The 25028-nt window shown below is 44.7% G+C and overlaps 5 protein-coding genes and 1 long non-coding RNA gene across 8 annotated transcripts; 4 read left to right on the forward strand and 2 right to left on the reverse strand.

Annotated features, from left to right (window-relative positions):
* The first annotated feature begins 1387 nt into the window (after positions 1 to 1387).
* Positions 1388 to 3966, forward strand: LOC306822582 (low affinity immunoglobulin gamma Fc region receptor II-like). Its single transcript, XM_079341702.1, has 5 exons — positions 1388 to 1473; positions 2133 to 2393; positions 2470 to 2724; positions 2884 to 3030; positions 3923 to 3966. The coding sequence occupies exons 1-5, from the start codon at positions 1443 to 1445 to the stop codon at positions 3955 to 3957; spliced, it is 729 nt and encodes a 242-aa protein (XP_079197828.1). The 5' UTR covers positions 1388 to 1442; the 3' UTR covers positions 3958 to 3966.
* A 653-nt stretch (positions 3967 to 4619) lies between these two features.
* On the reverse strand, positions 4620 to 6244 carry LOC306822553 (nuclear factor 7, ovary-like). The gene has a single exon (XM_079341666.1). It carries the CDS (start codon positions 6239 to 6241, stop codon positions 4841 to 4843), a length of 1401 nt encoding a protein of 466 aa, XP_079197792.1. The 5' UTR covers positions 6242 to 6244; the 3' UTR covers positions 4620 to 4840.
* A 2694-nt stretch (positions 6245 to 8938) lies between these two features.
* Positions 8939 to 16514, forward strand: dnase1l4.1 (deoxyribonuclease 1 like 4, tandem duplicate 1). 2 transcript variants are annotated; one of them, XM_079341690.1, is made up of 10 exons: positions 8939 to 9011; positions 12615 to 12700; positions 13002 to 13090; positions 13219 to 13305; positions 13471 to 13583; positions 14631 to 14743; positions 14843 to 15000; positions 15090 to 15186; positions 15639 to 15717; positions 16073 to 16514. In XM_079341690.1, exons 2-10 carry the CDS (start codon positions 12620 to 12622, stop codon positions 16240 to 16242), a joined length of 987 nt encoding a protein of 328 aa, XP_079197816.1. In that variant the 5' UTR covers positions 8939 to 9011; positions 12615 to 12619; the 3' UTR covers positions 16243 to 16514. The 2 variants fall into 2 exon arrangements, with proteins under 2 accessions (XP_079197816.1, XP_079197817.1); XM_079341691.1 differs by having other exon boundaries at positions 16076 to 16514.
* Positions 16515 to 17167: 653 nt separating this feature from the next.
* tma7 (translation machinery associated 7 homolog) lies at positions 17168 to 19932 on the reverse strand. Its single transcript, XM_079341724.1, has 4 exons — positions 19813 to 19932; positions 18972 to 19027; positions 18133 to 18220; positions 17168 to 17640 (listed from the first exon to the last, which is right to left on the reverse strand). Exons 1-4 carry the CDS (start codon positions 19826 to 19828, stop codon positions 17606 to 17608), a joined length of 195 nt encoding a protein of 64 aa, XP_079197850.1. The 5' UTR covers positions 19829 to 19932; the 3' UTR covers positions 17168 to 17605.
* A 385-nt stretch (positions 19933 to 20317) lies between these two features.
* ccdc51 (coiled-coil domain containing 51) lies at positions 20318 to 23383 on the forward strand. Of its 2 annotated transcripts, none has more exons than XM_079341677.1 (7): positions 20318 to 20449; positions 21192 to 21253; positions 21331 to 21520; positions 21625 to 21762; positions 21865 to 22029; positions 22113 to 22319; positions 22620 to 23369. In XM_079341677.1, exons 2-7 carry the CDS (start codon positions 21249 to 21251, stop codon positions 23193 to 23195), a joined length of 1281 nt encoding a protein of 426 aa, XP_079197803.1. In that variant the 5' UTR covers positions 20318 to 20449; positions 21192 to 21248; the 3' UTR covers positions 23196 to 23369. The 2 variants fall into 2 exon arrangements, with proteins under 2 accessions (XP_079197803.1, XP_079197804.1); XM_079341678.1 differs by lacking the exon at positions 20318 to 20449 and adding an exon at positions 20457 to 20602 and having other exon boundaries at positions 22620 to 23383.
* Positions 23384 to 23401: 18 nt separating this feature from the next.
* LOC306822612 lies at positions 23402 to 23745 on the forward strand. The gene is made up of 2 exons (XR_013778910.1): positions 23402 to 23534; positions 23594 to 23745. It is a non-coding gene; the product is annotated as an uncharacterized lncRNA (long non-coding RNA).
* The last annotated feature ends 1283 nt before the right edge of the window (positions 23746 to 25028 follow it).

Genomic DNA, 25028 nt, shown 5'->3' on the forward strand with positions numbered 1-25028 from the left:
CCCACACACAGTTCTCTGTCAACTGAAATGACCAGCGCTCAACCTGTTGTCTTCTTTACATTGTCATTCAGCGTCAAAAGAAAAGACCCAGCCCAACATTTATCCCAGCCAGTCTCTCGCCCCTGGTTTCACAGCCAGTCTCTCGCCCCTGACTTCTCTGTTGTTAATGTTAATCCTTTTCCTAAATGTTGTAAATAGAAATCTGACTCCTCTAAATAATTACCTCAAACCTCTCTGCGCATTCTTTTGATGGGATGAGAGGAATGACTGAAGACGTCTCTTTCAGGTTAACAGAGTTTATTAACCCGATGAATCAAGAATAGAAGTTACAGAGTCTCTGGGTTCAACACTACGTGTCCCTGACCACAGACAGATACCTGGTCAGTTCGTGAAGTCTGAGCCCCGACTATCTTTCCCTGAACCCTTTTATCCACTAGACAGAGAATATTGAACCAAATAATGCATTCAAGAATGTGCAGTTTCCTTCCTCTGATTGGACATCTTTCCAAATTATGCTCCTCCTGATGTTTGGTTCCCCTTCTCTCATTGGTGAAGACACATTCTACCTGGCTGGTTTCTTATCACAACCGGACATCTAATCTAGTAATCATTTCCTTTTAAGTAACAAACCAGTTAAGTGTTTAAAGGGCCACATCAAACACATGTTGGAATGTGCACTCACTTCTGCACACCCTCTTCACAGAATACCTTTAAACTCTGAACTAAAATCTCAAACAGTTGGATTAAAACACTTAAAGTAAAACATGATATAATATAAATGTGAGCAACAATCATTCATACAATGGATATCTAATCATTCCTTTGTATTTGGTGATCAAACCTTTATTCAACAATACATTATTGCAGTAAACACTTTAATTATAAGCAGAAAAAGGCCTAATATTCCTAATATTCTGATTTTTTCAAGAATTCTCCTTTTCCCCAGAGTCCGAGGTTTCATTGAGGTTCTTTAAAGTCCTCTGGGGGACTTTCTATGGTGGATGCAAGTCTACCAACAGACCAGTGGATGGCAGCCTTATTGTGAAAAGGCCTCTTCTTGTTTGACTTAACAAAGACAGAAATGCAGCTGGATAAGATTAAAGATGTCGATTCAATCACATCTTAAATAACAAATACAAACTCAACCATCAGGACTATGGGGAACAATCAAACTGAATCACAGGAATAACATTGTGGTCAAACTATAGGTTTAAACCCTCACCATGATCCTTGTCCTTGAATCATGAACTAAATCAAAGTATTTTCACTTCCAGCTCAGAAGTGTGTAGTTGACCTTTTTTTGAGGAAGATGTAAACGTTTTAAATTCAAAGGAAACAGACTCGTACTTTACTTCATGTAAACCTTTATTGTTTCCTGTGTCTGTTCAGGATGTGGTTGACTTCTGTCTGATCACAATCCAACAGTACAAGTCAAACACAAGATGGAGATGACAACGCTCTGCCTGATGCTCGGTAAGTCATTTCACTTTTTTCTGCTGTAGTTCAAGATAACCTTTCCTACCTAGATAGATGGATAGATGTCATGCTCTCCGTGTTGTTCTACAACGTGCAGACGCAGAATCGACGCATCCCTCTTTTCTCGGGTCCGCCTGTTAGTAAACTGAGCAGGCTTCATAATAACATAAAGCATGTGCTGTATTACAACAGGGTCACAAACCTCCTCTGCTGCTTGATTCATGTTATATGTGGACCAAAGTTCAGAAACACTGTGGGGACTGTATGTCCTCTTTAAAGTGACATTTAATAGGACCTTAAAAAAGCCCCCAAAGTGTGCTTCGAAATGGACGGGCAAAGTACCATAAATTATTAATCCACTGGCAAAGGGTTCCATGGTTCCACATCCAAAGGGCAAAGAACACAGCTTCAGATCTCAAAACAAGAAACAATGAAACAGAAGATTAAGAGAAGGCTTCATTATGGAGGAGGTTTGTTTTAGTTTCATGCTGGAGCTCAGCGGTGACATATACAGGATAATATACTTTAAAGATACCTTAAAACAGAAGAAAACCTTAAACAGACTAAATAGTATCTTAAAAAGTCATCAAAGGGTCCAAAGAAAAGACGTCGACATTTTTTTTTTACATCGATCAACTCATCTTGACTTTCTGCAGCCACGCTGAGAGTCACTCCTGACAGAGCTCAGTTCTTTCTGTATGAGGAACTCTCCATGATGTGTGAGGGGTCGGCCAACTCCAGCGGCGGCTGGACAGTGAAAAGAAACACTTCCTCTCTCTATTCTAAGTCGTGTAAGTCCTGGGGCATCCACGGTGAGTCTTGCTCCATTGAGATTGTCCATAAACCTGACACTGGAGTGTACTGGTGTGAGTCTAAGGACGGGGAGTGCAGCAACATCGTCAACATCACAGTGTCAGGTAACATCAAATATACCAAATATGGATAAGTACTCGTCTTGTTGTCTGTTTAAACTTAGACTTTGACTTTTTTCAGACAGGGATGTGATCTTAGAGAGCCCAGCCTTACCTGTGACAGAGGGAGATAACGTGACACTTCGCTGCACCTACGAGGAAGATGGTGTTCTTAAATCAGATTTTTCAGCCAGTTTCTTTAAGGACAATACTTTCATTGGTACCCAGGCTGAAGGAAAGCTGGTCCTGCCAGCCGTGTCCATGTCCCAGGAAGGCCTCTACAAGTGTACAGACCCAAGTGAAAAAGAGTCCCTGCAGAGCTGGCTGGCAGTGAGAGGTGAATGTCTACCATAACCAAACGAGTCTCGGCAGGTGTCTCTGATTGGCTCAGTCCAGTCCTGTTCAGTTTTTATTTATTTACCTCAAACTTCCGTACATCCTGGAGGCTGACTTCTGTTTCTCTGCGATGTTCTGATGCTGTTTTACTTCCTGACAGCTCGGCCTGCTGAACTTCGGCCCCCAACCGTTCCCCCCCGTCCTCCCGTCCTACCTCTGCCCAAGGTGGTGTGCTTCATCCTGCTGTTCGTCCTCTACACCATCATCCTCGCAGTGTGTATATACAAGTACCGACTGAGGGCTCGAGGTAACAACATACTGATACCTGTAATATTTCTTTGTTGGCCGTTGGCCAAGACGATGATATTGTTTTAATTGAAAACGAGTTGAAGCAAGCTTACGTTTCACCAACTGCTGCAAGGTTACTTTGGGAAATAGAGGTTAGAGGTCAGAGACTGAATTAGCTGACGTGACACCTAGCAGAAAGCTAGCTGCTACCACATGTTCCTCAAGGAGGCCACGCCTCCTTTTTCAACATCCCTTTAAGCCTTAATAAAACGTAAACAGGGCAGTCGTATAAACACTCAGCACAACGCCTGTACAGAGACCCAAACTGTTTCTGTACCAGACTGTAAACATGTTTATTTTAACATAGAGCTCTATGGAGGCTGACTCACTGCTGGAGACAGACTCTAGTGGACACTGGAGGAACTGCAGATTACTTAAAGGGATACTTTACACAGCTTCATGTAAATGGGTGAAGTATCCCTTTAAAATGGAAATGATCCTCTTTCTTTGTGATCGGGCATTTGCTGCAAAAAAAATCCACATTGTTTGGTTGACTCTGGAAAAGAAACAGGGTTGTGATTAAAAATGGAGTCCAGTTTTGGATAAAAGTGTCAAATATGTAAAATACTTTAAGACTGAAAATTCATCGTTGATCATCTGACAAAAAAAAAAAAAAAAAAAAAAAACCCTCCTGAGCGAAGCAGACGTACAGCAAACATCGCTTTGGTGGTATAAACTTTAACCACAAGGGGCAAAGATGACAGGAGCTTGCGGTTGAAAAAGTGAGCTAGTCGTCATGGCAACCCTGGCAGAGAGCAGGAAGTGAAGCTGAACACAGTTGACCAACAAAACCTGCCTTTTACCAGAGACGTTTAACTGTTGAATTCTTCCCTCGTTTGTTCTTCCCTCAGCTCGAGCGAATTCAGCTTCTGATCGTTTCAGATGAAGACAAAGACGACGTGTTCAAGATTTATTCATCTGGTTTTTTTTTTCTCTTATTGCATTGTGTTAAACAAAGCAGCATATCAATGAGCTTCATTCATACATCATATTACTCTCTTGAATGTCTAATATCTTAATTTGTTTAGTTTTTTTTTTATTAAATACCAACGAAGCACAAATGAAAAGACTGGTTTTTATTTTCAAAGAATTCAGTCAACGTTGTCATTTTAGAGATAATCTGTTTACATGTTTGAGAGGCATGAATGAAAAGTGACTGAAGCTCTGAGATCGGCCCGTGAGGAGAAACATTCACAGATTTTTTTAACATTCACATTTAACAGAAACACAAACTCAACATTACTAATTCAGGATTTTTCAAAAAAAAAAAAAAAAAAAACTCCATCATGTTTCCGCCCTGTCGGGGGGTGATCTGGCACTATTAGGCCGACCACCAGACGACCTTGACGCCCAGCCACCACCATCGGACTGTGTCATCCCCATGCACGGCCTTGTCTGACCTTGACCTCGACCTCAGCGGCAAGGAAGTGTGGACGACAGGAACGTGAGGAATACAAAAGAGAAATCCTTCCTGCATATTGTCCCTAAAGCATATATTTATATATATATATATATATATATATATATATATATATATATATATATATATATATATTCATTTTTCAGAGGACCAACGTGAACCTTGGCGCCTTTGAATGGATTTTTCATCAATAATCTTTACATCCCTCGTATTCATAATACTAGAAAAGTCCATTTTTAGTTCAGTTTAGCACCTAATAGCTGAACACAACAACATAATGCTCAGTAGAAACTGTTGTAAAGTTACAGATTTGAATGTTTTATCAGACCACACAGGCCTCGTCATCCTCTCAGAGCTGATCTGTTGTCACGGCGACGTCACGTTGTGATATCTTTATGGGGAGTTCGTCCAAGGTGCCGATGCACGGAAACAGTCTGTCCGTGAAGGAGTGTGTGAATGTGTGTACGAGTGTGTTTGTATCAGGGTCAAAGAAAATCACTTTCCCTCTGTTCCAGTCCAGGAGAACTCCGATTTTCTGCAGTTTCTTCTTCAGTCGGAGTACGGCGGACGAAGCTCCGAGCGCGCGCACGCTGTACTTCCCGCCGAAAAACTCGAGCTGCCAGAATCCAGATTTGAATCGTCCCTTTTTTTGGCTGGACTCCGCCGCCAAACCCACGAACCACGCTGAATTATCTCCGACCTCAAAGTCCCAGCTGTGAGTCCCTGAGACGAAGCCCTCAGAGCCCCAGACGCTCCTATGGTAATCGCTCCTCTCCGGGTTTTCTGGAAGTTTCTGTCTCCGTCCGTGACTCACGCCGGTCAGATCTTCAGACAAGATGAACTCTGGGTTCGCTGTGTTTGGATCCAGAATCACAGGAGTGTAGGAGACCACCTCCTTCATCTTGTTCCAGATGTTGAAGCTCAGGTTGCCCAGGTGTTTGGCCTCGTCTATCAGTGCTCCTGAGACCTGCTCTGGATCCTCCAGCAGGGGGCGCTGCTGGACTCTTTTTAATGCAGCCTTGTAGTTCTGCAGGAAGGAGGCGTCATCAGCTCTGAGCTCGTCCTCTGTGACTCTGATTGTGTCTGACAGAGCTGCTATCTCTCTGTTCAGAGTCTCAATCTCCTCCTTCATCCTCTGACTCTTCTGCTCCTCTTCCTCCCTCAGAGCAGAGATCCTGACCTCCTCTTCCTCTTCTAGAAACTGATGAAGCTTCTTAAACTGCTCCTTGATCCGACTCTCCGTGCTCCTGGCCTGGACTTTGATGTGCTCTGCGGTTTGATCCCTGTTTCCTTTAACTCGTTCAAAGATTTCCAGTTTTTCCTGCAGAGGTTTTAAAGATTTCTTCATCTCTTTTTTGTAATCTAAAGCCAGCTCATGTATCGGTTTGAACCTGTGGTCCGTGTGTGTTTTTGAATCTCGACAGATTAGACACACGGGCCGCTGATGATCCACACAGAAGAGTTTGAGTTTCTCAGAGTGCAGACTGCACAGACCCTCGGATCCCTCTAAAGCTCTTTGTTCCCTCTCCAGTAAAAAGGACTCGCACAGGTTTTTTAACGCCAGATTACAGGGCGGCTCAGTCCTCGACGATCTCCTCTTACACACTGGACATTCCTGAGTCAGCTTCTCTCTCCACCAGTTCTGCAGACACACGTTACAGAAGCTGTGACTGCAGGACAGAACGGCGGGATCTTTGAAGACGTCCTGACAAACCGGACAGGTGAGATCCTCCTCCGATCTGAAAGACATTTTGTCTCAAAAACAGAGCAGGCAGAAAGCTGACCAGGAAGTCTCCGCTCCTCCTGTCAGTGCCTCAGAGGAGCACATTCGTCTGTCCGACCTTCCTGGGGCCTTGAACGCATCAGCAGCCAGGTTAAAGTTGCATTTCTTGCGGTCGCTCTCCTGCCTCAGGAGGAGTTGTGCTACTTTCCGGCTCACTTCTTCAAGGAGGGACAAAGGTGTGTTTCCTGGTTCAGTTGGAGGCGGAGCTTTGAGACACAGTCAGGGTTGAACGTTTAACCTGAAAGCTTTAAATGAAGATGACGCTGCAGGACGGGGGGTGAGAAGTGTCGCCAGTAATTCACTGGAAACGTCTGCGGTTGAATCATAAAATCCAAACACGAGGGCGTGACGTATCATCCATCCTTCATAAGGACAGAAAAAGTTTCTTATTTCGCTTTATGATTTTTTCTGGTTTACAGCAATTAATTTTTTTCCAACAGATTTTGTTTCTTTACTATATTTTGGAGGAAATTTAAATTCAAGCTATTCTTTGATTGAGCTTTAAATATGAAGATTTTGCCCGACAGAATAATAGTTTTTATTATCTGAGGCGCATCTTCATTGAAAATCCCAAACAGGATGTTTATGGGTTTAAATTTAAAGCAGACTGTAGAGGAGTGGGTAAGCACTCAGACTGGACAGAAGATTAGGTACACTGTGCCTTTAAGACGAGCTCCAGCAGTCACATGACCGCATTGGTCATGCTTGGAGATTTTCTTAACAATAAAAACAAACCTGCCGTTGAATGAACACAAAGACAAACACGATGAGTTCAGTCTCCACCTGTGTGAAAAAAAACAACAACAACAACACACAGGCCGACTCCCATGACCGCCCGGCTTCACGTCACAAACACGTCGCAACAAGAAACAGGCAGCGACATCAGTTCCTTAGAATTCCTAGTTACAGTTTTTTTTTGTTTTTTCTCCTGGTTGTGTTTGCAAAGTGACACGGGGGAGAGAGAGAGAGAGAGAGAGAGAGAGAGAGAGAATACGATATTCTTACAGAAAACAAAGTAAAACAATTCTAATAAAGAAAAAAAAACTTTTGATGATGTAAATAAACTACAAACTGATAAAGACCCTGAAACCAATCAAAACACCTTTTACGTTTATCACTTCCTGTTCTGACTGATTGAAGGCCGTCTGTTTGGACCCTTTGACCACAGACTGCATGTACAGTATGTTCACTGATCACTTCAGCCGTCTTTTTGTTGTTTAAACTCAACGATTGATCACTGATCGCACTTGATACGTTCCCCGAGATATTAATTTACAAAATCAGAAAAAAAAACAAGCTGCTTTGATCATTTTAGGAAACACGACTAAAGAGATAAACGATGAGCATCGACGCCCTCCTTCCACGGGAGGAACCACCACGGGGTCTGCAGAGTCACACTCTGACCACGTGGAGCCGCTCGCTCCCGGGCACGAGGAGGCTCAGCCGAGGTCATGACGAACATGACCCCCCCCCCCCCCCTCTTTTTAACCAGCATGTTTCTACTCTCATTCTTCTCACTGAACAACAAACTGAGGTTTCAATTATCCCGTTTAAGTTGTTGTCACCTTGTAAACATTCACTGACACATTATCACCCTCTGAAAGGACTGTAACTCTGCAGCTTTACCTCACAAACAAGATGACGTGTAGATGCTTCCTGTCAGTAGCACACACACACACACACACACACACACACACACACACACACACATCCTCTTTCTCACGAACACACACACTGTATCTTTTAAAGCTTCTCCTTCAGTGACGCTGTGTCTGAAGGAGAGATACCGCAGCTCCTTCCTTCCTGCTGCAGTCAGACTGATTAACCAATCAGCTCCCAGCAGATCATCAAACACACCAAACTGGACAATTTACTCAAGGTTCAAGGTTCAAGGTTCAAGGTTCTTTATTTGTCAATTCCAAAATATGTCAGACATACAGTGAAATCGAAATTACGTTTCCCCCCTCCCCACGGTGCAATGTAGATAAAAAAGGTAAATAAAATAAAACAAAGTAAAAAAAAGATAAATAATATTTACATTAATAAACCTAAATGTGCAAAAAGTACAAAGTTAAATAAAATGGAGTATAAAACAAGAGCTCCAACTTCTTGTACAATAATAATGTTATAAGAAGTCACCTGATCGTATCTGTATTTTTATTCTTAAATTTGATTGCATTGCACCGTGTGCATGTTAGTGTTTATACAGACTGACATCTTTAAATTACTGACATTTCAACTGTTCCTTTTCTGAGGCATTTTAAGTTTTAATCACTTTTTAATTGATGCATATTTTTTCTTACTAGTTCTTGATTATTGTTTTTGGTGCATGTTTTTTTTTTACACTTATATTTTTATCTATTTTTTTTTTTTTTTGCACTGTGTGATTTTCTTCTGCTTTGCTGCTGTAACACTGTGTCTTATCTTATCTTCTTGAGGTCTTTCTTTGTTTTCATCAGACACATACCAAGCTGCAGGTTGGTTCAAACACTTTCTGACACGCAGCAGGGAAACATTAAGAAGGGCGGGTTGTGTTGTTTTTTTTTCTGACATTCTCTCTCCTCTCATTGGTTGGCTTTGAACCAATCACCTTGCATGTGGTCGAAACAAAACAGTGTTTTCCGTTCCCCAGCCACAGTGCAGACTTCACAGTCCGCACACAAAGCTTCTTCTTCCTCACTGAGTCTTTACTTCATTTGGATTCATCACACCTGATCTCAGGATCCTCCTCCCGCAGGTGAGAAATAACTCTGTTCTTCATCACACTGAGATAAATACCTGAGAGGCCTTACATACCTCAGAACAATGAAAACAAGCCTTCTTCCACCTGTAGGATTAAAACCCTCAGAGACAGACAGTTTGAGTGCACATCTCAGGATCTGAATGTTTTATCATGTTTAAGCAGAGTGAAAGTGAAAGAAAATGTCAGCTTGTGAAGTTTGATTATTAAAGCTGTAAAGTGGATGTTTGATGGAAACACAATGTGGAGAGATTGGTTTCAACATGTGAAACATTTTTTGGGGGATTTTCTTCTGGCTTCAGATTTTTTTGAAAAATAACAAAATTCTCAAACAGAATCTGTTGTTAGTTCTTTAAATGTTCAGTAAAGAGGGCAGCAGTCGGGCTGGGTGTTGAACCCCATGATATGATGTGAGGGTCCTCCAGGCGGGCGGCCCGGGTTCAAATCCCGATGTGTCATTCCCAGGTTTCCGTGTCCTGTCTGTCTAATAACAGGAAAATAAGCCCAGAATATTAAGGTTGTGTTCTGCTCTCTGTTCTGCTCTTTCTGTTGCCGTGGCAACAGAAAGAGGCCTCACTGTAGCTTTTAGTTGAAATAGACCTGAGGGCTAACATGATGAATGAGTGGGAGGAAGACCATCGGATGAAGAAAGGGTTAAATTACAGTGACAGGGTGCAGCCAGATGTGTGCAGGGTTTCCCTCTCAGCTCGCTGGACTCCACATGGCGGAGCTTAACGATGTGTGTGTGTGTGTGTGTGTTGAGATGTTGCACACAAACACAGCAGAGTTTTGATTCTCATTATGAAGCAAAGAAAGAAGTGAATGAAAGAGCCTCGTCATGTGCGCAAAGATCCCAAACGTTCACAGGCTGGATGGAAAAAGTCTGGATTGAGTCATTTTAAAATTCTTTTCATGTTAAATCAGTTTTGAATTCAGTGTTTCATAAGAAGGATTCAAACCGTCTGTTTCATGTTGTCAGTTAAAAGAAGAGGTTGTTCGGAGCAGAATCGGAGATAGTGTCGTGTTATTTAAAATCAGTTTGGAGGCAACTTGTTCAAGGTCTCGATCACAGAGTCAAAGACATTTTTACTCTGTCTCGTCTTGGTCTCAGGACGAGTGGAGTCCAGATTTTAAATGAAGACCGGTGAAGACCACCACTCACACCAGATTCCCTGAGATCAGAGGAAAATCTCCTCTTTCCAAAGGAACACAGCTGCAGCCCCCCCCCTGCAAACAGGAGGAGGTCTTGGTCTTGTCTGGCTCTCAAAGCGCTCTGGTCTGGTGTCAGAGTCTCTCCAGGAGCTGAGCCTGTTTTAACTCGCCCTTCGTGGGTAGAGATGGAGACAGACAGGTCGCTAACAGGTCCAAAGAAAAGTAATGAAGGCAACAACATGTAGGACAACAAGATACTGATCCAACCTGTCTTTGTGTAGCGTCTGAAAGAAGGCTAACACGTCTGGAGGCTCCACCTCATCAGCTCCTGGCTGATCACAAAGAGAAAGAGAGAGAGAGAGAGAGAGAGAGAGCGCTGTGAAGCTAAAAGTCAAGGTCGTTTGGGACGCTGAGAGCCGACGGAGGCCGTAAACTTCGATGCTAATCTGAGGAGTCTGTGTGTCTTCTTTGTTCAGACTCGTTGGGTCAGTTATCAGCTGCTGTGTTTACAGATTATGTGACTTTACAAACTAGCTGGACAGCTTCCCTTACACTCATGCAAACACACACACACACACACACACACACACACACACACACACACACACACACACACACAGTTTTATTGTTTTATGAGACAGGCGGTTAAACTGTAACTGTCCTGGTGGATAAAAGATGTTTCGTTAATCATCTCTTGTTTTAGTTCTGCGTGAATCTAAAGTAACGAACCACCGTCTTTATTAAAGATATTTTTGGGCCTTAAATAGATTAAACACAGGAAACAGGAAATGTTGGGAGGAGATAAAGGAAAGGGGACAGCGAGGGACTTCCAGCACTCCCACTCATGACTCTGTCTCGTGCAAAGTGGGAGAGTCCTGCTGAAGTCTTTAGCCCCGTTTCCACCGAGCGGTCCGGCTCAGTTCGTCTCGGTTTCCAGCGACTAATCCCGGGAAAGATTCCCAAATAACTGATCCGTACTATCCCACTTTTTGGGAGCCTTTTTCTTCCACATTCAGTGACTGCGCTCGCCTGCAGGAAAAGCACATTTACAGAGCTGGAGGAAACGCGTGTGATACACCTGTGACGTGCTGCGTTGTGTAAATAATATCGTTTCATGACCAAACAGTGACAGTGACTGTTTTCATGATGTGTTCATGCACTACATGTGCAGCAGTGACCATAAACACCACACAGCATTCAGATGTTTGCACGCCTCCAGCTGTGTGTGTGTGTGTGTGTGTGTGTGTGTGTGTGTGTGTGTGATCTGAAGAGATGAAAAGAAGGCCGTCCTGGAAGACAGCAGCGATTACACGTCTATAAAATAAAATGACTCGCAGTTTGTCCCGAGGCGGCTCATTTCTGCCGTCGTGTTACATGAGAGCTGAATTTAACCAGGAAGCTTTTCATGCATGAAACGCTGTCAGTTAGTTCAGGTGGAAATGCTGCTATTTAAATCTTCACAGACGTGCAGTTAATGGAAGGTGCACGGTGTCTTTCCTGCACTCTCTAAAGAGCTGCAGCAGCATTATGAGACACACACAGTGTTTCGTCCTGAAAGGTAGAGGACGTGTGCAGGCCTGTAGCTTCCACATTTCTTTGCATTGTTCTCCAACAAAGACGCGTCTTTAAGAGGCGACGAGGTCTTCTGGGTAAACTGACAGATGTGTGCTTGGAGCCGTGTTTACAGACAGCTGCAGGGGGACAGATGTTTGAACAGCACCTGCATGTTGTCCTCCAAAAATGTTGTTTACACAAAATAGTTGCAGGAGGAATTAAAAAAAAAAAAGATTATTTATGAAGGGGGCTTCCTCGGCGAGGAGGTTGCTGGTTTGAAGCCTCTCTGTGAGGAGTCTGCATGTTCTCCCCGTGCACGCCGTGGTCCAAACACACGCTTGGTTAGCTTACCTGCTGACTCTTACACTGCCTGCAAGTGAGAATGTGTCTGCTTGTCTGAAATGGAGACAACATGTCTTTAGGGTCTTCAGGTGGGTGTGTCCCTTTGTCCTGGTAATCCTATTGTCTCCCCCCCTTTAACCTCTCCGGCGTCGGCCCTCACAGACAACAGCTCCCCCGATCGTGCTGCCACTCTAAGATCCGGCCGTGCATAAATATTAATACTAAAGTCTTCATGTTCTGTTGGAGGACACACGGTATACTAATGATGATCTGTTATTTACTCTTTCAAACATTTGAGGCTCAACATACCTGAAAGTGTTTCATATGACGGATACTTAAAAACTTTAACGAGCAGGTTTCCGCCGTGTACAGTGATTAGGGAGGAGCTGACAAGATGCCAAGTTTTATGAGACACGGCGTCAGACTAAATACACACACACACACACACACACACACACACACACACACACACACACACACACACACACACACACACACAGCACTCTTCGTATTTTAATGCTTCCTGCCGTCTGTGTCTCTGTTTCTCTGCAGCCGTCATGAAAATCGCTGCTTTTAACATCCAGAAGTTTGGAAAGAACAAAGTGTCCGACCCGAAGGTGCTCAACATCCTGGTTAAGGTGACAACACACACACACACACACACACACACACGTGCAAATGTTACCCAATGAGCTGGCTGTAGATGCTCATTTGGGTCTCAGTCATGTATGTATCCACAACACAAAGCTACATTAGTTTGGTCACGTCAGGCTGAACCGAGGGGTTCGAACCCTCAACCTTCGGATTTGGGAGACGGCGGGTGACTCTGAGCCACGGCCGCCTCAAACTAGCAAACTTGCAGACGGCGTCTCTGGAGAAAGAGGGCGGGTCAGATATGATAGACTGACTTCCTTCACCTCGCTCTCTCTCGGCCTTCAGATCATTTCTCGGTATGACATCATCGTGATCCTGGAGGTCGTGGACGCCAGCGGAGAGTCTGTAAAAACTCTCATGGACGCACTCAACACGTGAGCTCCGGCTTTATTTTCTGTGCTTTTTGGCAAAATGAGCAGAAGTGCTAACGTCAACATGCTAACATGCTAACGTGCTAACGTGCTCGCTGTCTCTCTCTCTCTCTCTCTCTCTGTCCGTCCAGAACGAACAGAAAGCATCACTACACTCTGAAGATCAGCACTCGTCTGGGCCGAACGCGCTACAAGGAGCAGTTCATGTTCCTGTACAGGTCAGAGTTCACCTGACGTCGGACCATGGCGTTGCTTTGTCCGCCACGTCTGCAGCGTTCTTGTAACGTCGTGTTTTTGCCTCAGGAGAGAAGATCTTGTTTTTTTTATTTTATGAGCCAAAAGATTTTTTAAAAATTGTTTTGTTCATATTTCTGCACTCGCAGGGATGACCTGGTCGACTTGGTTGGCTCGTATCAGTTTGATGACAAAGTGACTGACGGTGACGACGTTTTCGCCAGAGATCCCTACATCCTGCGATTCAGGTGCCTCAACACAGGTGGGAGACAAAAACACTTCTTATATGATCTGAAACTTCCGTAGTTCAGACTTGAGACTGGCTTTAAGGTTGTCTGCTGCAGCTAAAGCTCCGTTTCCACCCAGCAGTCCGGTACGGATCAGTACAGTCTGGTATGGATCAGTACAGTCTGGTACGGATCAGTACAGTCCGGTACGGATCAGTACAGTCCGGTATGGATCAGTACAGTCCGGTACGGATCAGTACAGTCTGGTACGGATCAGTACAGTCTGGTACGGATCAGTACAGTCTGGTATGGATCAGTACAGTCTGGTACGGATCAGTACAGTCTGGTACGGATCAGTACAGGCTGGTACGGATCAGTACAGTCCGGTACGGATCAGTACAGTCCGGTACGGATCAGCACAGTTCATCAGTTTGGTTCGATTAAGCCTGATCCCGTTTGTGTTTCCACAGCCACCCGTGCCCTATTTGGTAGGCGGCGTGTGAGCTGGATGCAGATAACCGTTATGTAAATAGCATCATATGATAGTAGCTAACCGCTAACAGCTAACCGCTAACAGCTAACCGCTAACTAATAAATTCAACAAAGGAGAAAAACATGACACAAACAAAACCAAGACATCCAGCAGTTCATCTCCTCTGTCACTGTCATGTGACTCTTTATCACAAGAACTCAATCCAGCGTGGTTTCAGAGACGGCTGCGTGCGGCGAGGACAAATACACACGTAAACAATCAGCTGTTTGTTACAGTCAATGGTTTAAACACGGCGGGGTTTTGTTTTGCCGATGTCACACGGGAAGTGACGATTATTTCGACCAATCAGCGGACTGCAGTGTTTAGCTCCACCTTCACGGGTCGGCTCCACATTCTTGGCCCCCCAACGGAAGGGTCCCAAAAAGTGGGACGCTACGGATCCGTTATTTGGGAATCTTTTTCCCGGATTAGTTGATGGAAACCGAGACGAACTGAGCCGGACCGCTCGGTGGAAACGGGGCTTAAGCTATCTGTGTGTGTGTGTGTGTGTGTGTGTGTGTGTGTGTGTGTGTGTGTGTGTGTTTCACAGTGCTGAAGGACCTGGTGATGATCCCAGTCCACACTAAACCAGACGACTCGGAGAAGGAGCTGGACGAGCTCTACGATCTCTTCCAGCACGTCAAGCAGAAGTGGAGGACTGATGTAAGGGGGAGGAGCTAACCTGCTGGATCCTGTTCTCACATGTTGTTGTTGTTGTTGTTGTTGTTGTTGTTGTTGATGTTCTTCCACCTTCTAATCTAGAACGTGATGATCCTGGGCGACTTCAACGCCGACGGCCTCTACGTCTCCAAGAAGGAGATGAAAGACATCCGTATCCGCAGCGACAAAAACTTCCACTGGCTGATCGCGGACGACGTCGACACCACAGTGAGGAACACAAACGACCACACATACGACAGGTAGCGCACGTTTCAACTGTTGTAAACAAAAGATGTGCAAAACCTTAATTAATCACATGGAAATACAAAGTGCACCTTTGTGTTTTCAGGATCGTTGTTTACGGAGACGACATGCTTCAGGCTGTGGTGCCAAACTCTGCAAAACCCTTCAACTTCCAGAAAGAGTACAGCCTGAGCGAGGAGCAGGTGCACTTCAAGCTCTCAGTCCTCACAAGGATTTAGTTCATTACGTTTATAAAAGGCAGCGTTGCTCATTTTCCTCCGGATCTACTTTTTAAGATTTGTCTTTAGGTCCTGACGGAAATTAATAACCCGCGTTCTACGAAAAAGGCACAAAGAAAATCCGTCACCTGTAGGAGTTTGTAAACTTCAACGAGTTCATCAAGCTGATGAACCAATCACACGCCTCCCTGTCTCCCTGCTCGTTCTCTACCTCTTGCGTGCTCTAGCTCACGCTCAAAGCTCGTCACCGATGACGACGACGAGAGAGAGAGAGAGAGAGAGAGGGGGCGTGGCTTTAGAGGGAGCACAGAAGTGAGTGGGTGCAGACGGAGCACCCAGTCACCTGTGATGGGCATCATATTTGAGATCTGACAAACAACTGGTGGATGAATGATTAATGACGTTGTCTTTCTCAGGCTCTGGACGTGAGCGACCATTACCCTGTGGAGGTGGAGATGAAGAGCGTGACAGAGACGACGCCTGAAGAGGAGGATGGTAACGGCCTCCTCTCATTCTTAAAATGCCTCCTACCAGGCTGCTGTTTAAAACGAGGCTGAAAAATAAATCTATAATAATTAAAGACTGTGAATAAATACAGACTGAACAAACACTGTGTGTGCATGGCTTGATTACTCATCTGTAACTGTTTGGGCCTCTAACGCCCCCTGCTGGAGGAGATGAGTAACGTCACTCAGTCATATTCAGAGTGAAAATCTGCCAAGCATTCATCTTGTATTTGACAGCACTTCATTTATATCAGCTAAAGGGAGGATTGTGCGAGGCTAACCTTTAAAGGACTGTGTTTGATGTAGCTGCAGGTCTCAGTGGGACTGTGCTTCTTTTTCCTCAGCAGGTCCGGTACCGCCGCTTCCGTCCGGACTGCCTCAGCTGGCGGTCGTCGACAAAGACCTGCTGGAGCTGAAGAGAGGAAACCTGCTGCTGGAGAGAGAAAAGCTCGGCCTGGAGATCCAGATCCTCCGCGCCAAGGTGGCCAAGCTGACCCGCGTGCATGAAGCTTAAAACTGGAGAGCGGGTCCAGATCGGTCCCAGAACCACCAGTGGTCATATTTCACGCCTTAAACTTGACTTATTTAGCCGACACGGCAGCTTCAGGGCTGATGCAACTTTACCTCAGGAAGACATCTGTGACACTATTTGAACTTGTAATATTAGCTTGTTTTTTTTTTATGTGATAAGTCAGCTGAAGATAATGGAAGGAAAGGGGCGGAGTCAAACCTGGGGTCGCAGTCTCTGTACCTGGAGCTTCACCTACCCGCCCTGTACTGTACGTTCATGACTGCGTACAACTCTCTGATATTGACTCTTTAAGTTCATGTTTTGACTGAATGAAGCGACGAGCTGTCCGTCTGCGCTCGTGACAAAAAAAAAACTGATGTTTATAAAAAACAGAATCTGAACATACGGGTTTTATTTTTATTTTTCAACCACGATTCAGAGCGATCAAACCTGTCGTACTTTTATCATGAGCTGAAATCAGTTTGTCGTATTTTCTTTGTGATCCCAATAAAAGGCTGAAAACGGCAGATTTCTTTGGAGTTGTTTTTATTTGGGGAAACATTTGAAAACCAAATATTGTAAACTTTACGGTCCAAACATTTTGATTGTGATCATTTAAAGGTAAGAGTGTAAGTGGGTAAAGTGGGCGGAGCTACATAAAGCTCTACAAAGGCTGTTCATAGCTTGATGTGACCTCATGTTCACTTTGTCCTTTTGCACTATCATCTTGTTTATATTATCTTGTATATATTAGTCTTTACTTCCTGGTTTATATTGATTAATATTTAATGTTTATTTAAGAACAGTCTGACGTGTTAAACGTCATCGAGACAGTTTAAGCTGGTTAAACTTCTCGGCATTTCCAAAGATAGATACTTTATTGATCCCGAGGGAAATTCAAAGCATGACAATAACAAGCAGTCATTACAAAAAAACTTTATTAGTATCTCCCTGTTTACAATAAATGAAAAGGAAAAAAAAAAAAAGGACTTTTGTGTTGAGGACACAGACAGAAATGTGAATGTCAGATTTTTCCATTTCTAAATCTGCAGAACATTTCTGAACTGGATGTGTCGACGTACTTTTGAGCGACAGTCTCAATAAAACAAGAAAAGAAAAACAAAACATGACCTTTGATGACAGGTCATGAACAGTTTCGATGTGTGTCACGCCCCTTGAATTCATTTCCCGCTCTTTCTCTCCAACGACCAAGCTGGTCGACACACCGGAGCTGTGGTTTCATTTTTTAATTAAAGCAAAAAAAAACAAACAAGCTGGAGTCTCCTCGGTGAGCGTGCACACGTCGCAAAGAACACCAGGCGGGGGGAGCAAACACACACACACACGCCGCTTCTGCATTCAGAGTTTACTTCTTGCCAGATTTCTTGATGCCGCCGCTCGCTAGAGGAAAAGGAAAAAAACGAGGAGAATTAATGTGAGTCATGAAGAGAAATCAAACCCAGAGAACATTCAAATAAAATATCTGCTGATGTTTGAACATCCAGTGACTCTGGATATCTTCTGTTATCACAGATGTAAACAAACAGCATTTCATGTGAGTTTTAAGAAGCAGCAGGGGGCGCTATATGGACGACAACAAGCCTCAGCTGAGTGGCCGTCTTTGACTTCATCATACATTTTGTCTTGTGTTTGATAAAAGCATTTGAGGATCAACATCATGGATGTAAATCTCTACTCTGGTCTCTAATATGGAGACCCACAGAGTCCTGTACCCGTCGGACCCTTCCTACACCCACAGCGTGTTTCCACCTGGAGGTCCGAGGGTTCAACGTCTTCAGTCAGATATTGTCAACAATAAGCAGAAACCCAGAGTCGCTCGTTCCACATTATTCAGATCTTTGACTCGGGATGATGAAGACGTGCTGCTCTTACCGAGAGGTCCTTTCCCAGAAGCTTTTGCCTTCAACGCCTCCAACGCTTTCTGATCTTCCTTCTGTTTCTGCTTGAAGGCGACTTCATCCTGCAGACACACAAGACACAGAAACACATCTCTAAACAAACGATGGGATGGATCTGATATCTGTATCAGGCACCTCACGCCTCGGCCTTGAAGTCATGACACTTGAACACACCGCAAAGGCTACAGCCGACCGCCAACCACCACCATGCGATGTCATGATACGAGAAGACCATTTTATGTTTATCACTCGTATCACAGCTAGCCTGCTAATTGTAGGCTAGCTGTGATTAGTAGAAACCGCTCTGATGGGTGAAAGCTTGGAGACGAGAGCGGCGTGCTCGAGGGACTTTCCTGAACCTGCGTGGAGAGCTGGAGATGAATGAAACCTCCGAACAGCCAATCAGAGAGCTCCTTCTCACTGACGCCGATTACACATGTAGAATCGGCTGAAGAAAAAAAAAAGGTAGACGGGTAGCGACTGAGCTGGACACACCGCTCACAAGCTCATCTGTGTGTCAGGGCCTTTAAACGTGAAAACAACAACGGATCAACTTTATCTAACTTCTTTTACATTAACTAATAAATGTTAAATGGACTTCACCTTTACCGTTCTTCTCTCGTCTTCTGACTACTCAAAGCTCGAGGCTGCTCGGTGAAGTGACCATCAGGAGTAACTAATCCAAACGCGCCGACGACACAGAAGCTGGGGAATCGAACCCTCGACCTTCCGGTTTAGAGATAAAGACTCCAACAACTGAGCCACAGCCGGCCTATAAAGTAATGATCGGTTACGTGTAATAGGAACACTCACGTCATCCATTTCCTTCGACTGTTTCTTCGGGGCCTTCAGCGGTTTCTTTTTACCTCCTGAGGATGAAAAAATACATCAAGAGTCAGATCAGTGTGTGCAGAGAGAGCTGGATTAAAATCAATGAACAAGAACAGAAAGGTTTGCATTGCAGGGATGTAAAGATTAATCGTAAAGATAAATCGATTTAAAAAGGTGTCACAGTTCACATCTGTACTCCGAAAAATAAATCTCAATAATACAGTGAGCGTCAGCAGCTGCAGATTCAGAAAATCGAGGACGAAACCAGCGTCTAAATGAATCTGAATTTTGTAAAATAAATCAGAATCGTATCGTGAGTCGTTACATTTCAATTTAGCCACCAAAACACCACCAATCCTTCAATTGATTAATCTCTAATCATGTATAATATCATCATCTGACTGGAACAATATAAAAATAATCTACAAATCTTAAACAACATAAGAATCCAGCTCATCAAATAACATGACATAAAGAGGGTGAGTCACATTAAATCACTCAGATTTACGTTTAAAATATTTACTGATGGAAGATTAACTAGCAGCCGATTTGTGCAGACAACCAGAGAGAAACAAAATGATCGATAAAATGTCTTTTTTCTAATGCGTGGAAAGATACAAGAAGACAAATCACTAAATGTCGGAGATTTTAGATGAAGTTCGGCCAAAAAAAATGCGAACGTTAGCGAGCTCGCGCTCCCCGAAAGTAGCCGTTAGCTAGTTTTAACTCACGCAGCAAAAAAGAGAAACAAACGCGATTCACTTATTTCTGTTTCGCTGTCAGTTCATATTGTAGGTAAATATGACGTGAAAGGAGGCCTCACCTTCTCTTCCAGACATGTTTAAAACTCGTCACAGGCGCTGTAAAGAGAGAAATAAAACGTGTTGATGATGCGATGGCTGCCGGTGAGCTTATCTGCGCTGGAAGGACCCCGCTGGTGTAATGTCGAGAAATGCATACCTGCCCAAAATTCCACACATCTCGCAAGACAATGCTAAATAAGGCAGACAGTTTTTACTGTACTGAATTTTATATCCACCTTAAAAATACTATTTTACACTATTTTGCCACCACCATTAAATTTACTCAAATTTACAAACACTTCAGAGTGAAACACTGTTTGGTCATATCTACGGAGGCTAAGGGAACTGCTTCTTCACTCGAGTCTACAGAATAACAAAGCCTCTTTAAAATTATTACGAACAAACTTTACATAAAGATCTGCCCGCACAAATTACATTTATAACGTTTTTCTAACACTTCCGCGGGGCGTACGCACTTTTTTTTGGTAGGGATGCATTTCTCGACATAACACCGGTTATAGTACTTCCGCGATGCGCCTGAATGGAAAAAGTTAAACAAACCGGCTTTTAGCTGTTTCATTTTGACATTAGGATGCTAACACTTTTAGCAAGAGGAAATGTGTAAGCAGTGTGCACCGACATCACTGAAGAAAACAGGTAGGATTTTTGTTTCGATGGTGTATTTTGAAATTGAAACTGTCAAACGATATGACTAACATGGAAAAAAGGAAGTGAACTGTTAGCATGGTGGAGATATGAGTGAATGAAGCACACAACAGTTAGCTGCTTAACCTTGTAGGAAATTGACAGGTAAGTTATAAAAACAGCTTAAAAACCTCTTAACTTACTGTCCTCGCTTCTATTTAATTATTTGCTGTATTAATCAGTATTGTTTCATTATGACACCATGTGTTCCTCATAGTGTGTTTACAAAGTGCACATTAATTACTTGTGAGTACCCTTTTTATTCATATTTCTTCGTCATGATCTCGCAGTAGTAGTATTTATTTTTCAGGGGAAAAAAGCTGCTTGAATATGTTTTTTGTTTGTCCTTGAACGCCTTTGTAAATAGCATTAATTTCTTAATAATTAGCTTCATCCGGTTTGATTAATAAAATAAATATTATTCTAAATGTATTTCTGTTGGTCTGAAAAAAAAAAAACTGTGTCTGAAATATTTGAAGAAGTTACAGTTCAATCAATAAAGAAGCGCTGGCCAAAAACGGACAAACTTGAAACCGCAGGAGTCGCTCAAAATGTGCAGTGACAGAAAAAAAGCCTCCCTCAGGGGGCCCCATCTGACAGCACTCTCACTCACGTCCCTGCTAGTTGTCCCCATGTCTGCAGCCTGCACCGCTCATCGTCATCAACGCTTCTGTTAATCGTTTTCTTGTCACAGACGTCTGCTCGACAGTTGGATCAGTAGCTGCTGTGGAAGTGAATCTCTGACGTCAAAATGAGGTGAGCGTGTCTCCTCCCGTCTCTTCAGCTCGACGTGTTGAAGCCCGATGATTTAACACTCTGTCGTTTCCTGTCAGGTACAGAGGAGCTCGGAGGATCTGTCTCTGGGCTCATGGCTCCGCCCGCGTGTCTCCACACAGCTGGCTGAGTGGCAGAGTCACTCTGGTCCGAACCTACAGCGCTCACCATCAGCCCCCTGACTCCGCCCCCCCTGACGGGAAGGCCGGATCTGACGTGGTGAAGGAGCGTGCTCTGGCTGCTGTACAGGTACAACAATCCCTCCTCCTGGCTGTTTTATAAACGTTCAGACGTCACTTTAAACACGTTATCGTATCAATCATTTTGTGATAAATCACCGTCATCATCTTCAGTATGCAGGTGAGGTTGGACGGCAGTGGGGTCAGAAGTCGGCTGAGACGGCGTCCGCTACGGTCAACTACTGGTGGGAGAGATATGAGGAGTTTGTCGGGCTCAACGAGGTCCGTGAGGCCCAGACCAAGGTCACAGAGGTCAGCAGATGTTTAAAAAAAAAAAAACCCAACTCTTGTCACTTTGGTTTTTCATCACGGAGGACAAAAACTCGTGACTCTCGATCGTGTTGCTTCTCGCAGGCTGAGGCGGCGTTCATGGTGGCCAGAGGGATGGTGCGCGAGGCTCACGTCAGTCTGGAGGCCCTGCAGGTCAGGCTGAAGGAGGTCCGAGACCGACTGGACCGAGTCTCCCGGGAGGAGGCTCACTACCTGGAGCTGGCCACACAGGAGCACAAACTGCTGCAGGTTCGCTCTGCAGAAACACAGTCACCAGAAGTTTGTGTTTCGTGACTTGATCTGTAATAACGACGCTCCGTCCTTCCACGCAGGAGGAGCGGCGTCTGCGGACAGCCTATGAGCACGCGGAGGGCTCGGAGAGGGAGAAGTTCGCCCTGTTCTCGGCGGGCGTCAGAGAGAGCCACGAGAAGGAGAGGACGAGAGCGGAACGCACCAAGAACTGGTCCGTCATCGGCTCCGTGCTCGGAGCTCTGATCGGAGTCATGGGATCGACGTACATCAACAGGGTCCGCCTTCAGGTGAGGGCGCCGCCGCCATGATCCAGAAATGATGCATGAAGGTTTGTTTATAAGCAGACTTGCAGACACGGTGCAGTTTTTCCCTTATGCACGGAGAAACAGGAAGGTGAGCCCCTGTGCCCCCCCGTGTATAGAGATCTGAGTTTGGGTCACATGACCTTGATGACGCTAACACGCCAAATCCTGCGTCTCAAAGCCTCCAACTTTTAATCTTGTTACGTAAACTTGATTTATGAAGATGCTTCTGTTTCTTTAGTCGTACATTTCTCGACGTAACCTGGACACGCTTGTCGTCTGTAGGAGCTGAAGACTTTGCTGCTGGAGGCTCAGAAAGGTCCGGAGAGTCTACAGGAAGCGCTGAAAGTCCAGGCTGGAAACCATCGCTCCCAGCAGGACGAGCTGGGCGGACTCATCGGCAACCTCAGGGTCGCTCTGAGCGACGCCTACACGCAAAGAGACACCGTCCTTCAGGACAAAGAAAGCCCGACGTCAGACGCGCCCGCCGTGCCTCTCTCCGCCTTGAAAGACCTCCACACGGGCAGCAAAAAGACCGAGTCCCTGCTGGAGTCCCTGTCGCCACAACTGGGCCAACTGGAGCAGGGACTGGGAAGAGTGGAGGCGGATTTATCGTTGGTGAGGCGGCTGCTCGAGACCAAACCGCAGACTGAAACAAAGGCGGTTCAGCTGCAGGTGGCAGCAGAGGGAGGGGAGCAGCAGCAGCTGGAGGCCGAGGCGGTGATCCGGAGTCTGGAGGAGACCGAGAGGACGCTGGGAGAACGGATCAGGACCAACACGCTTTATAACGCCGTGTTCACGTACACTGCCACCGCCATCACCATCAGTGCTGTTTACATGCTGCTCAGAGGAGCCGGGTAGACTCGCACCTCGAGTTTGGAAATGTTCACATGCACTGGTTCACTATCAGCAACTAATAGTAATAATAATAATGATGTAAATATAGAGTTTGAGTTTCTGTAATTATCTGGTTACTTGTGTTGATTTGGACTTAATTCTAACTGTGCTGCGTTTAAACACGAGCAGCGTGAGCAGTTTTTATGATGAACTTGAAGCAAACATGACGAGATTTATCATCTAATCAATTCCACAATGAAACACTGGCCTACAGCTCGGACACGTATGTTGATTTATTGTCTGGAGCTGTTTTTATTAAACACTGCTGTGGATACTAACTGTTGTTGTTGTCTGGAACAAATAGTCTGGATCTCTTGACTCTCATACTGTGAACCTGCGCTGCTCTACAGGGGAGCAAGGAGCACGACTCATGATGTCAAACACTTCTGAAGTGTGTTGTTGTAAATCCACTCTGATCCTGTGTTTGATCATGTCTATAAACCCCTCTATTTCAGCCCTGCTCAGAACAGGCTGTTTTATGTGTCTGTAGCTTTAAATATGTAAATGAGCTGTGTCTGGCCACGCCCCCTCTCTGGAAGGGCCTCGGGTGTACTCGCTGCTTTCTGGCTCCATGTCCTATTGTTTACGGTGAGAAGGCAGACTCAGAGGGCAGAACAAACACCTAGCTGTGGGAGTGTCACCCACCTGGGGGAGGGGCTACTGCCCTTTGTGATGTCATGAAGGGAACATCTCCAAAACGGCCTGTTTGAGCCTGTTTGGGGGGGGGGGGGCGTGGTGCATGCAGACAAGGCCATTGTGCATGCAAAATTATTGCACCTCTGATGGCTTGTTTTAGCAAAAATAAACTGGCTCTTGGCTCCTGCAGGAACAAACAACCTCGTCACCTCCTGTGGCTCAGTGGTGGAGTCGGTCGTCTCTCAACTGGAAGGTCAGGAATTCAAGCCCCAGCTCCTGCAGCCACAAGCTGCTTCTAAGTGTGTCTGCTGAGTGTGCATGTGTGTGATTGGATGAGTTAATACTGATGACCTCTACAGTCAGTGTGGATGTGACCTTCAAAGTAAAGGTCGTCAGTAGACTAGAAAAGAACGATACAGATATTTTATTTTCCAGCTTTAACTCTCAAATTTTGTGTTTGTTACGTCAAGTAAAAAAAAACAACCTCAAACCATATTTTATAAAAAATCTGTTTGTCTTCTTCTGTTCGGGTGTCATCACAGCGCGCTGCATCTTGTCTGTGCAGCCTTCTGATAAATCCTGTGCAGCAGGTGCTCGGTCTTTACTTAGCACAATGACGGCAATGAAACCATAACAAACACACCACACAGCATAACACACACACACACACACACACACACACACACACACACACACGCTCCACATTCTGAACTATCTGTGTGATGCTGATCTGGAAATCTTGGACTAAACACGGTGAGCAGAAAAAGGATGACACCAGTCGTGACTGACGTCGTTCAGCTCAGTGAAATGTGTAAAGACAGCAGAGAGAGAAAAATATATGTTGAACTAAAGAGTTTTTTAGTTTTCATGCCGGAGCTGAAGTTCGATATTTACTGAATCAAAAACGTCGCACATTCTTCCTACTTTTCCGACGCTACCTGAACGCCTCTTCCTCTCTCTGTAGGATGTAAAGGAACAGCAGCAGACACTGACATTAACACCTCGCTGTTGAAAACTTGATGACCTGCTTCCTTTTGTCAGGTGTTCAACTTACAGACAGACGCTCACTGTATCCAGTCCTTCAGGTAAACAATGTTTGGTATCAGGTTTAAAAAAAAAAACAAACTCAACTGATCGGGTTTAAAAACAGAGAAGATCTCC

The sequence above is a fragment of the Symphodus melops genome (assembly GCF_947650265.1).
Source record: "Symphodus melops genome assembly, chromosome: 4".
Taxonomy (NCBI): domain Eukaryota; kingdom Metazoa; phylum Chordata; class Actinopteri; order Labriformes; family Labridae; genus Symphodus; species Symphodus melops.

What these genes read in the sequence shown, in the direction of transcription:
- LOC306822582 (XM_079341702.1), top strand. Translation starts at nt 1,443, where the DNA reads ATGGAGATGACAACGCTCTGCCTGATGCTCG. An exon ending in GAGCTGGCTGGCAGTGAGAG is followed by an intron (nt 2,725 to 2,883) that starts GTGAATGTCTAC and finishes ACTTCCTGACAG; the next exon opens with CTCGGCCTGCTGAACTTCGG. An exon ending in GTACCGACTGAGGGCTCGAG is followed by an intron (nt 3,031 to 3,922) that starts GTAACAACATAC and finishes TTCTTCCCTCAG; the next exon opens with CTCGAGCGAATTCAGCTTCT.
- tma7 (XM_079341724.1), bottom strand. An exon ending in AGTCGAAGGAAATGGATGAC is followed by an intron (nt 18,221 to 18,971) that starts GTGAGTGTTCCT and finishes GTGTGTCTGCAG; the next exon opens with GATGAAGTCGCCTTCAAGCA. An exon ending in TTCTGGGAAAGGACCTCTCG is followed by an intron (nt 17,641 to 18,132) that starts GTAAGAGCAGCA and finishes CTTTTCCTCTAG; the next exon opens with CGAGCGGCGGCATCAAGAAA.
- dnase1l4.1 (XM_079341690.1), top strand. Translation starts at nt 12,620, where the DNA reads ATGAAAATCGCTGCTTTTAACATCCAGAAGTTTGGAAAGAACAAAGTG. An exon ending in TGCTCAACATCCTGGTTAAG is followed by an intron (nt 12,701 to 13,001) that starts GTGACAACACAC and finishes CTCGGCCTTCAG; the next exon opens with ATCATTTCTCGGTATGACAT. An exon ending in CAGTTCATGTTCCTGTACAG is followed by an intron (nt 13,306 to 13,470) that starts GTCAGAGTTCAC and finishes CTGCACTCGCAG; the next exon opens with GGATGACCTGGTCGACTTGG.
- ccdc51 (XM_079341677.1), top strand. An exon ending in CCCAGACCAAGGTCACAGAG is followed by an intron (nt 21,763 to 21,864) that starts GTCAGCAGATGT and finishes TGCTTCTCGCAG; the next exon opens with GCTGAGGCGGCGTTCATGGT. An exon ending in AGGAGCACAAACTGCTGCAG is followed by an intron (nt 22,030 to 22,112) that starts GTTCGCTCTGCA and finishes CCTTCCACGCAG; the next exon opens with GAGGAGCGGCGTCTGCGGAC.
- LOC306822553 (XM_079341666.1), bottom strand. Translation starts at nt 6,241, where the DNA reads ATGTCTTTCAGATCGGAGGAGGATCTCACCTGTCCGGTTTGTCAGGAC.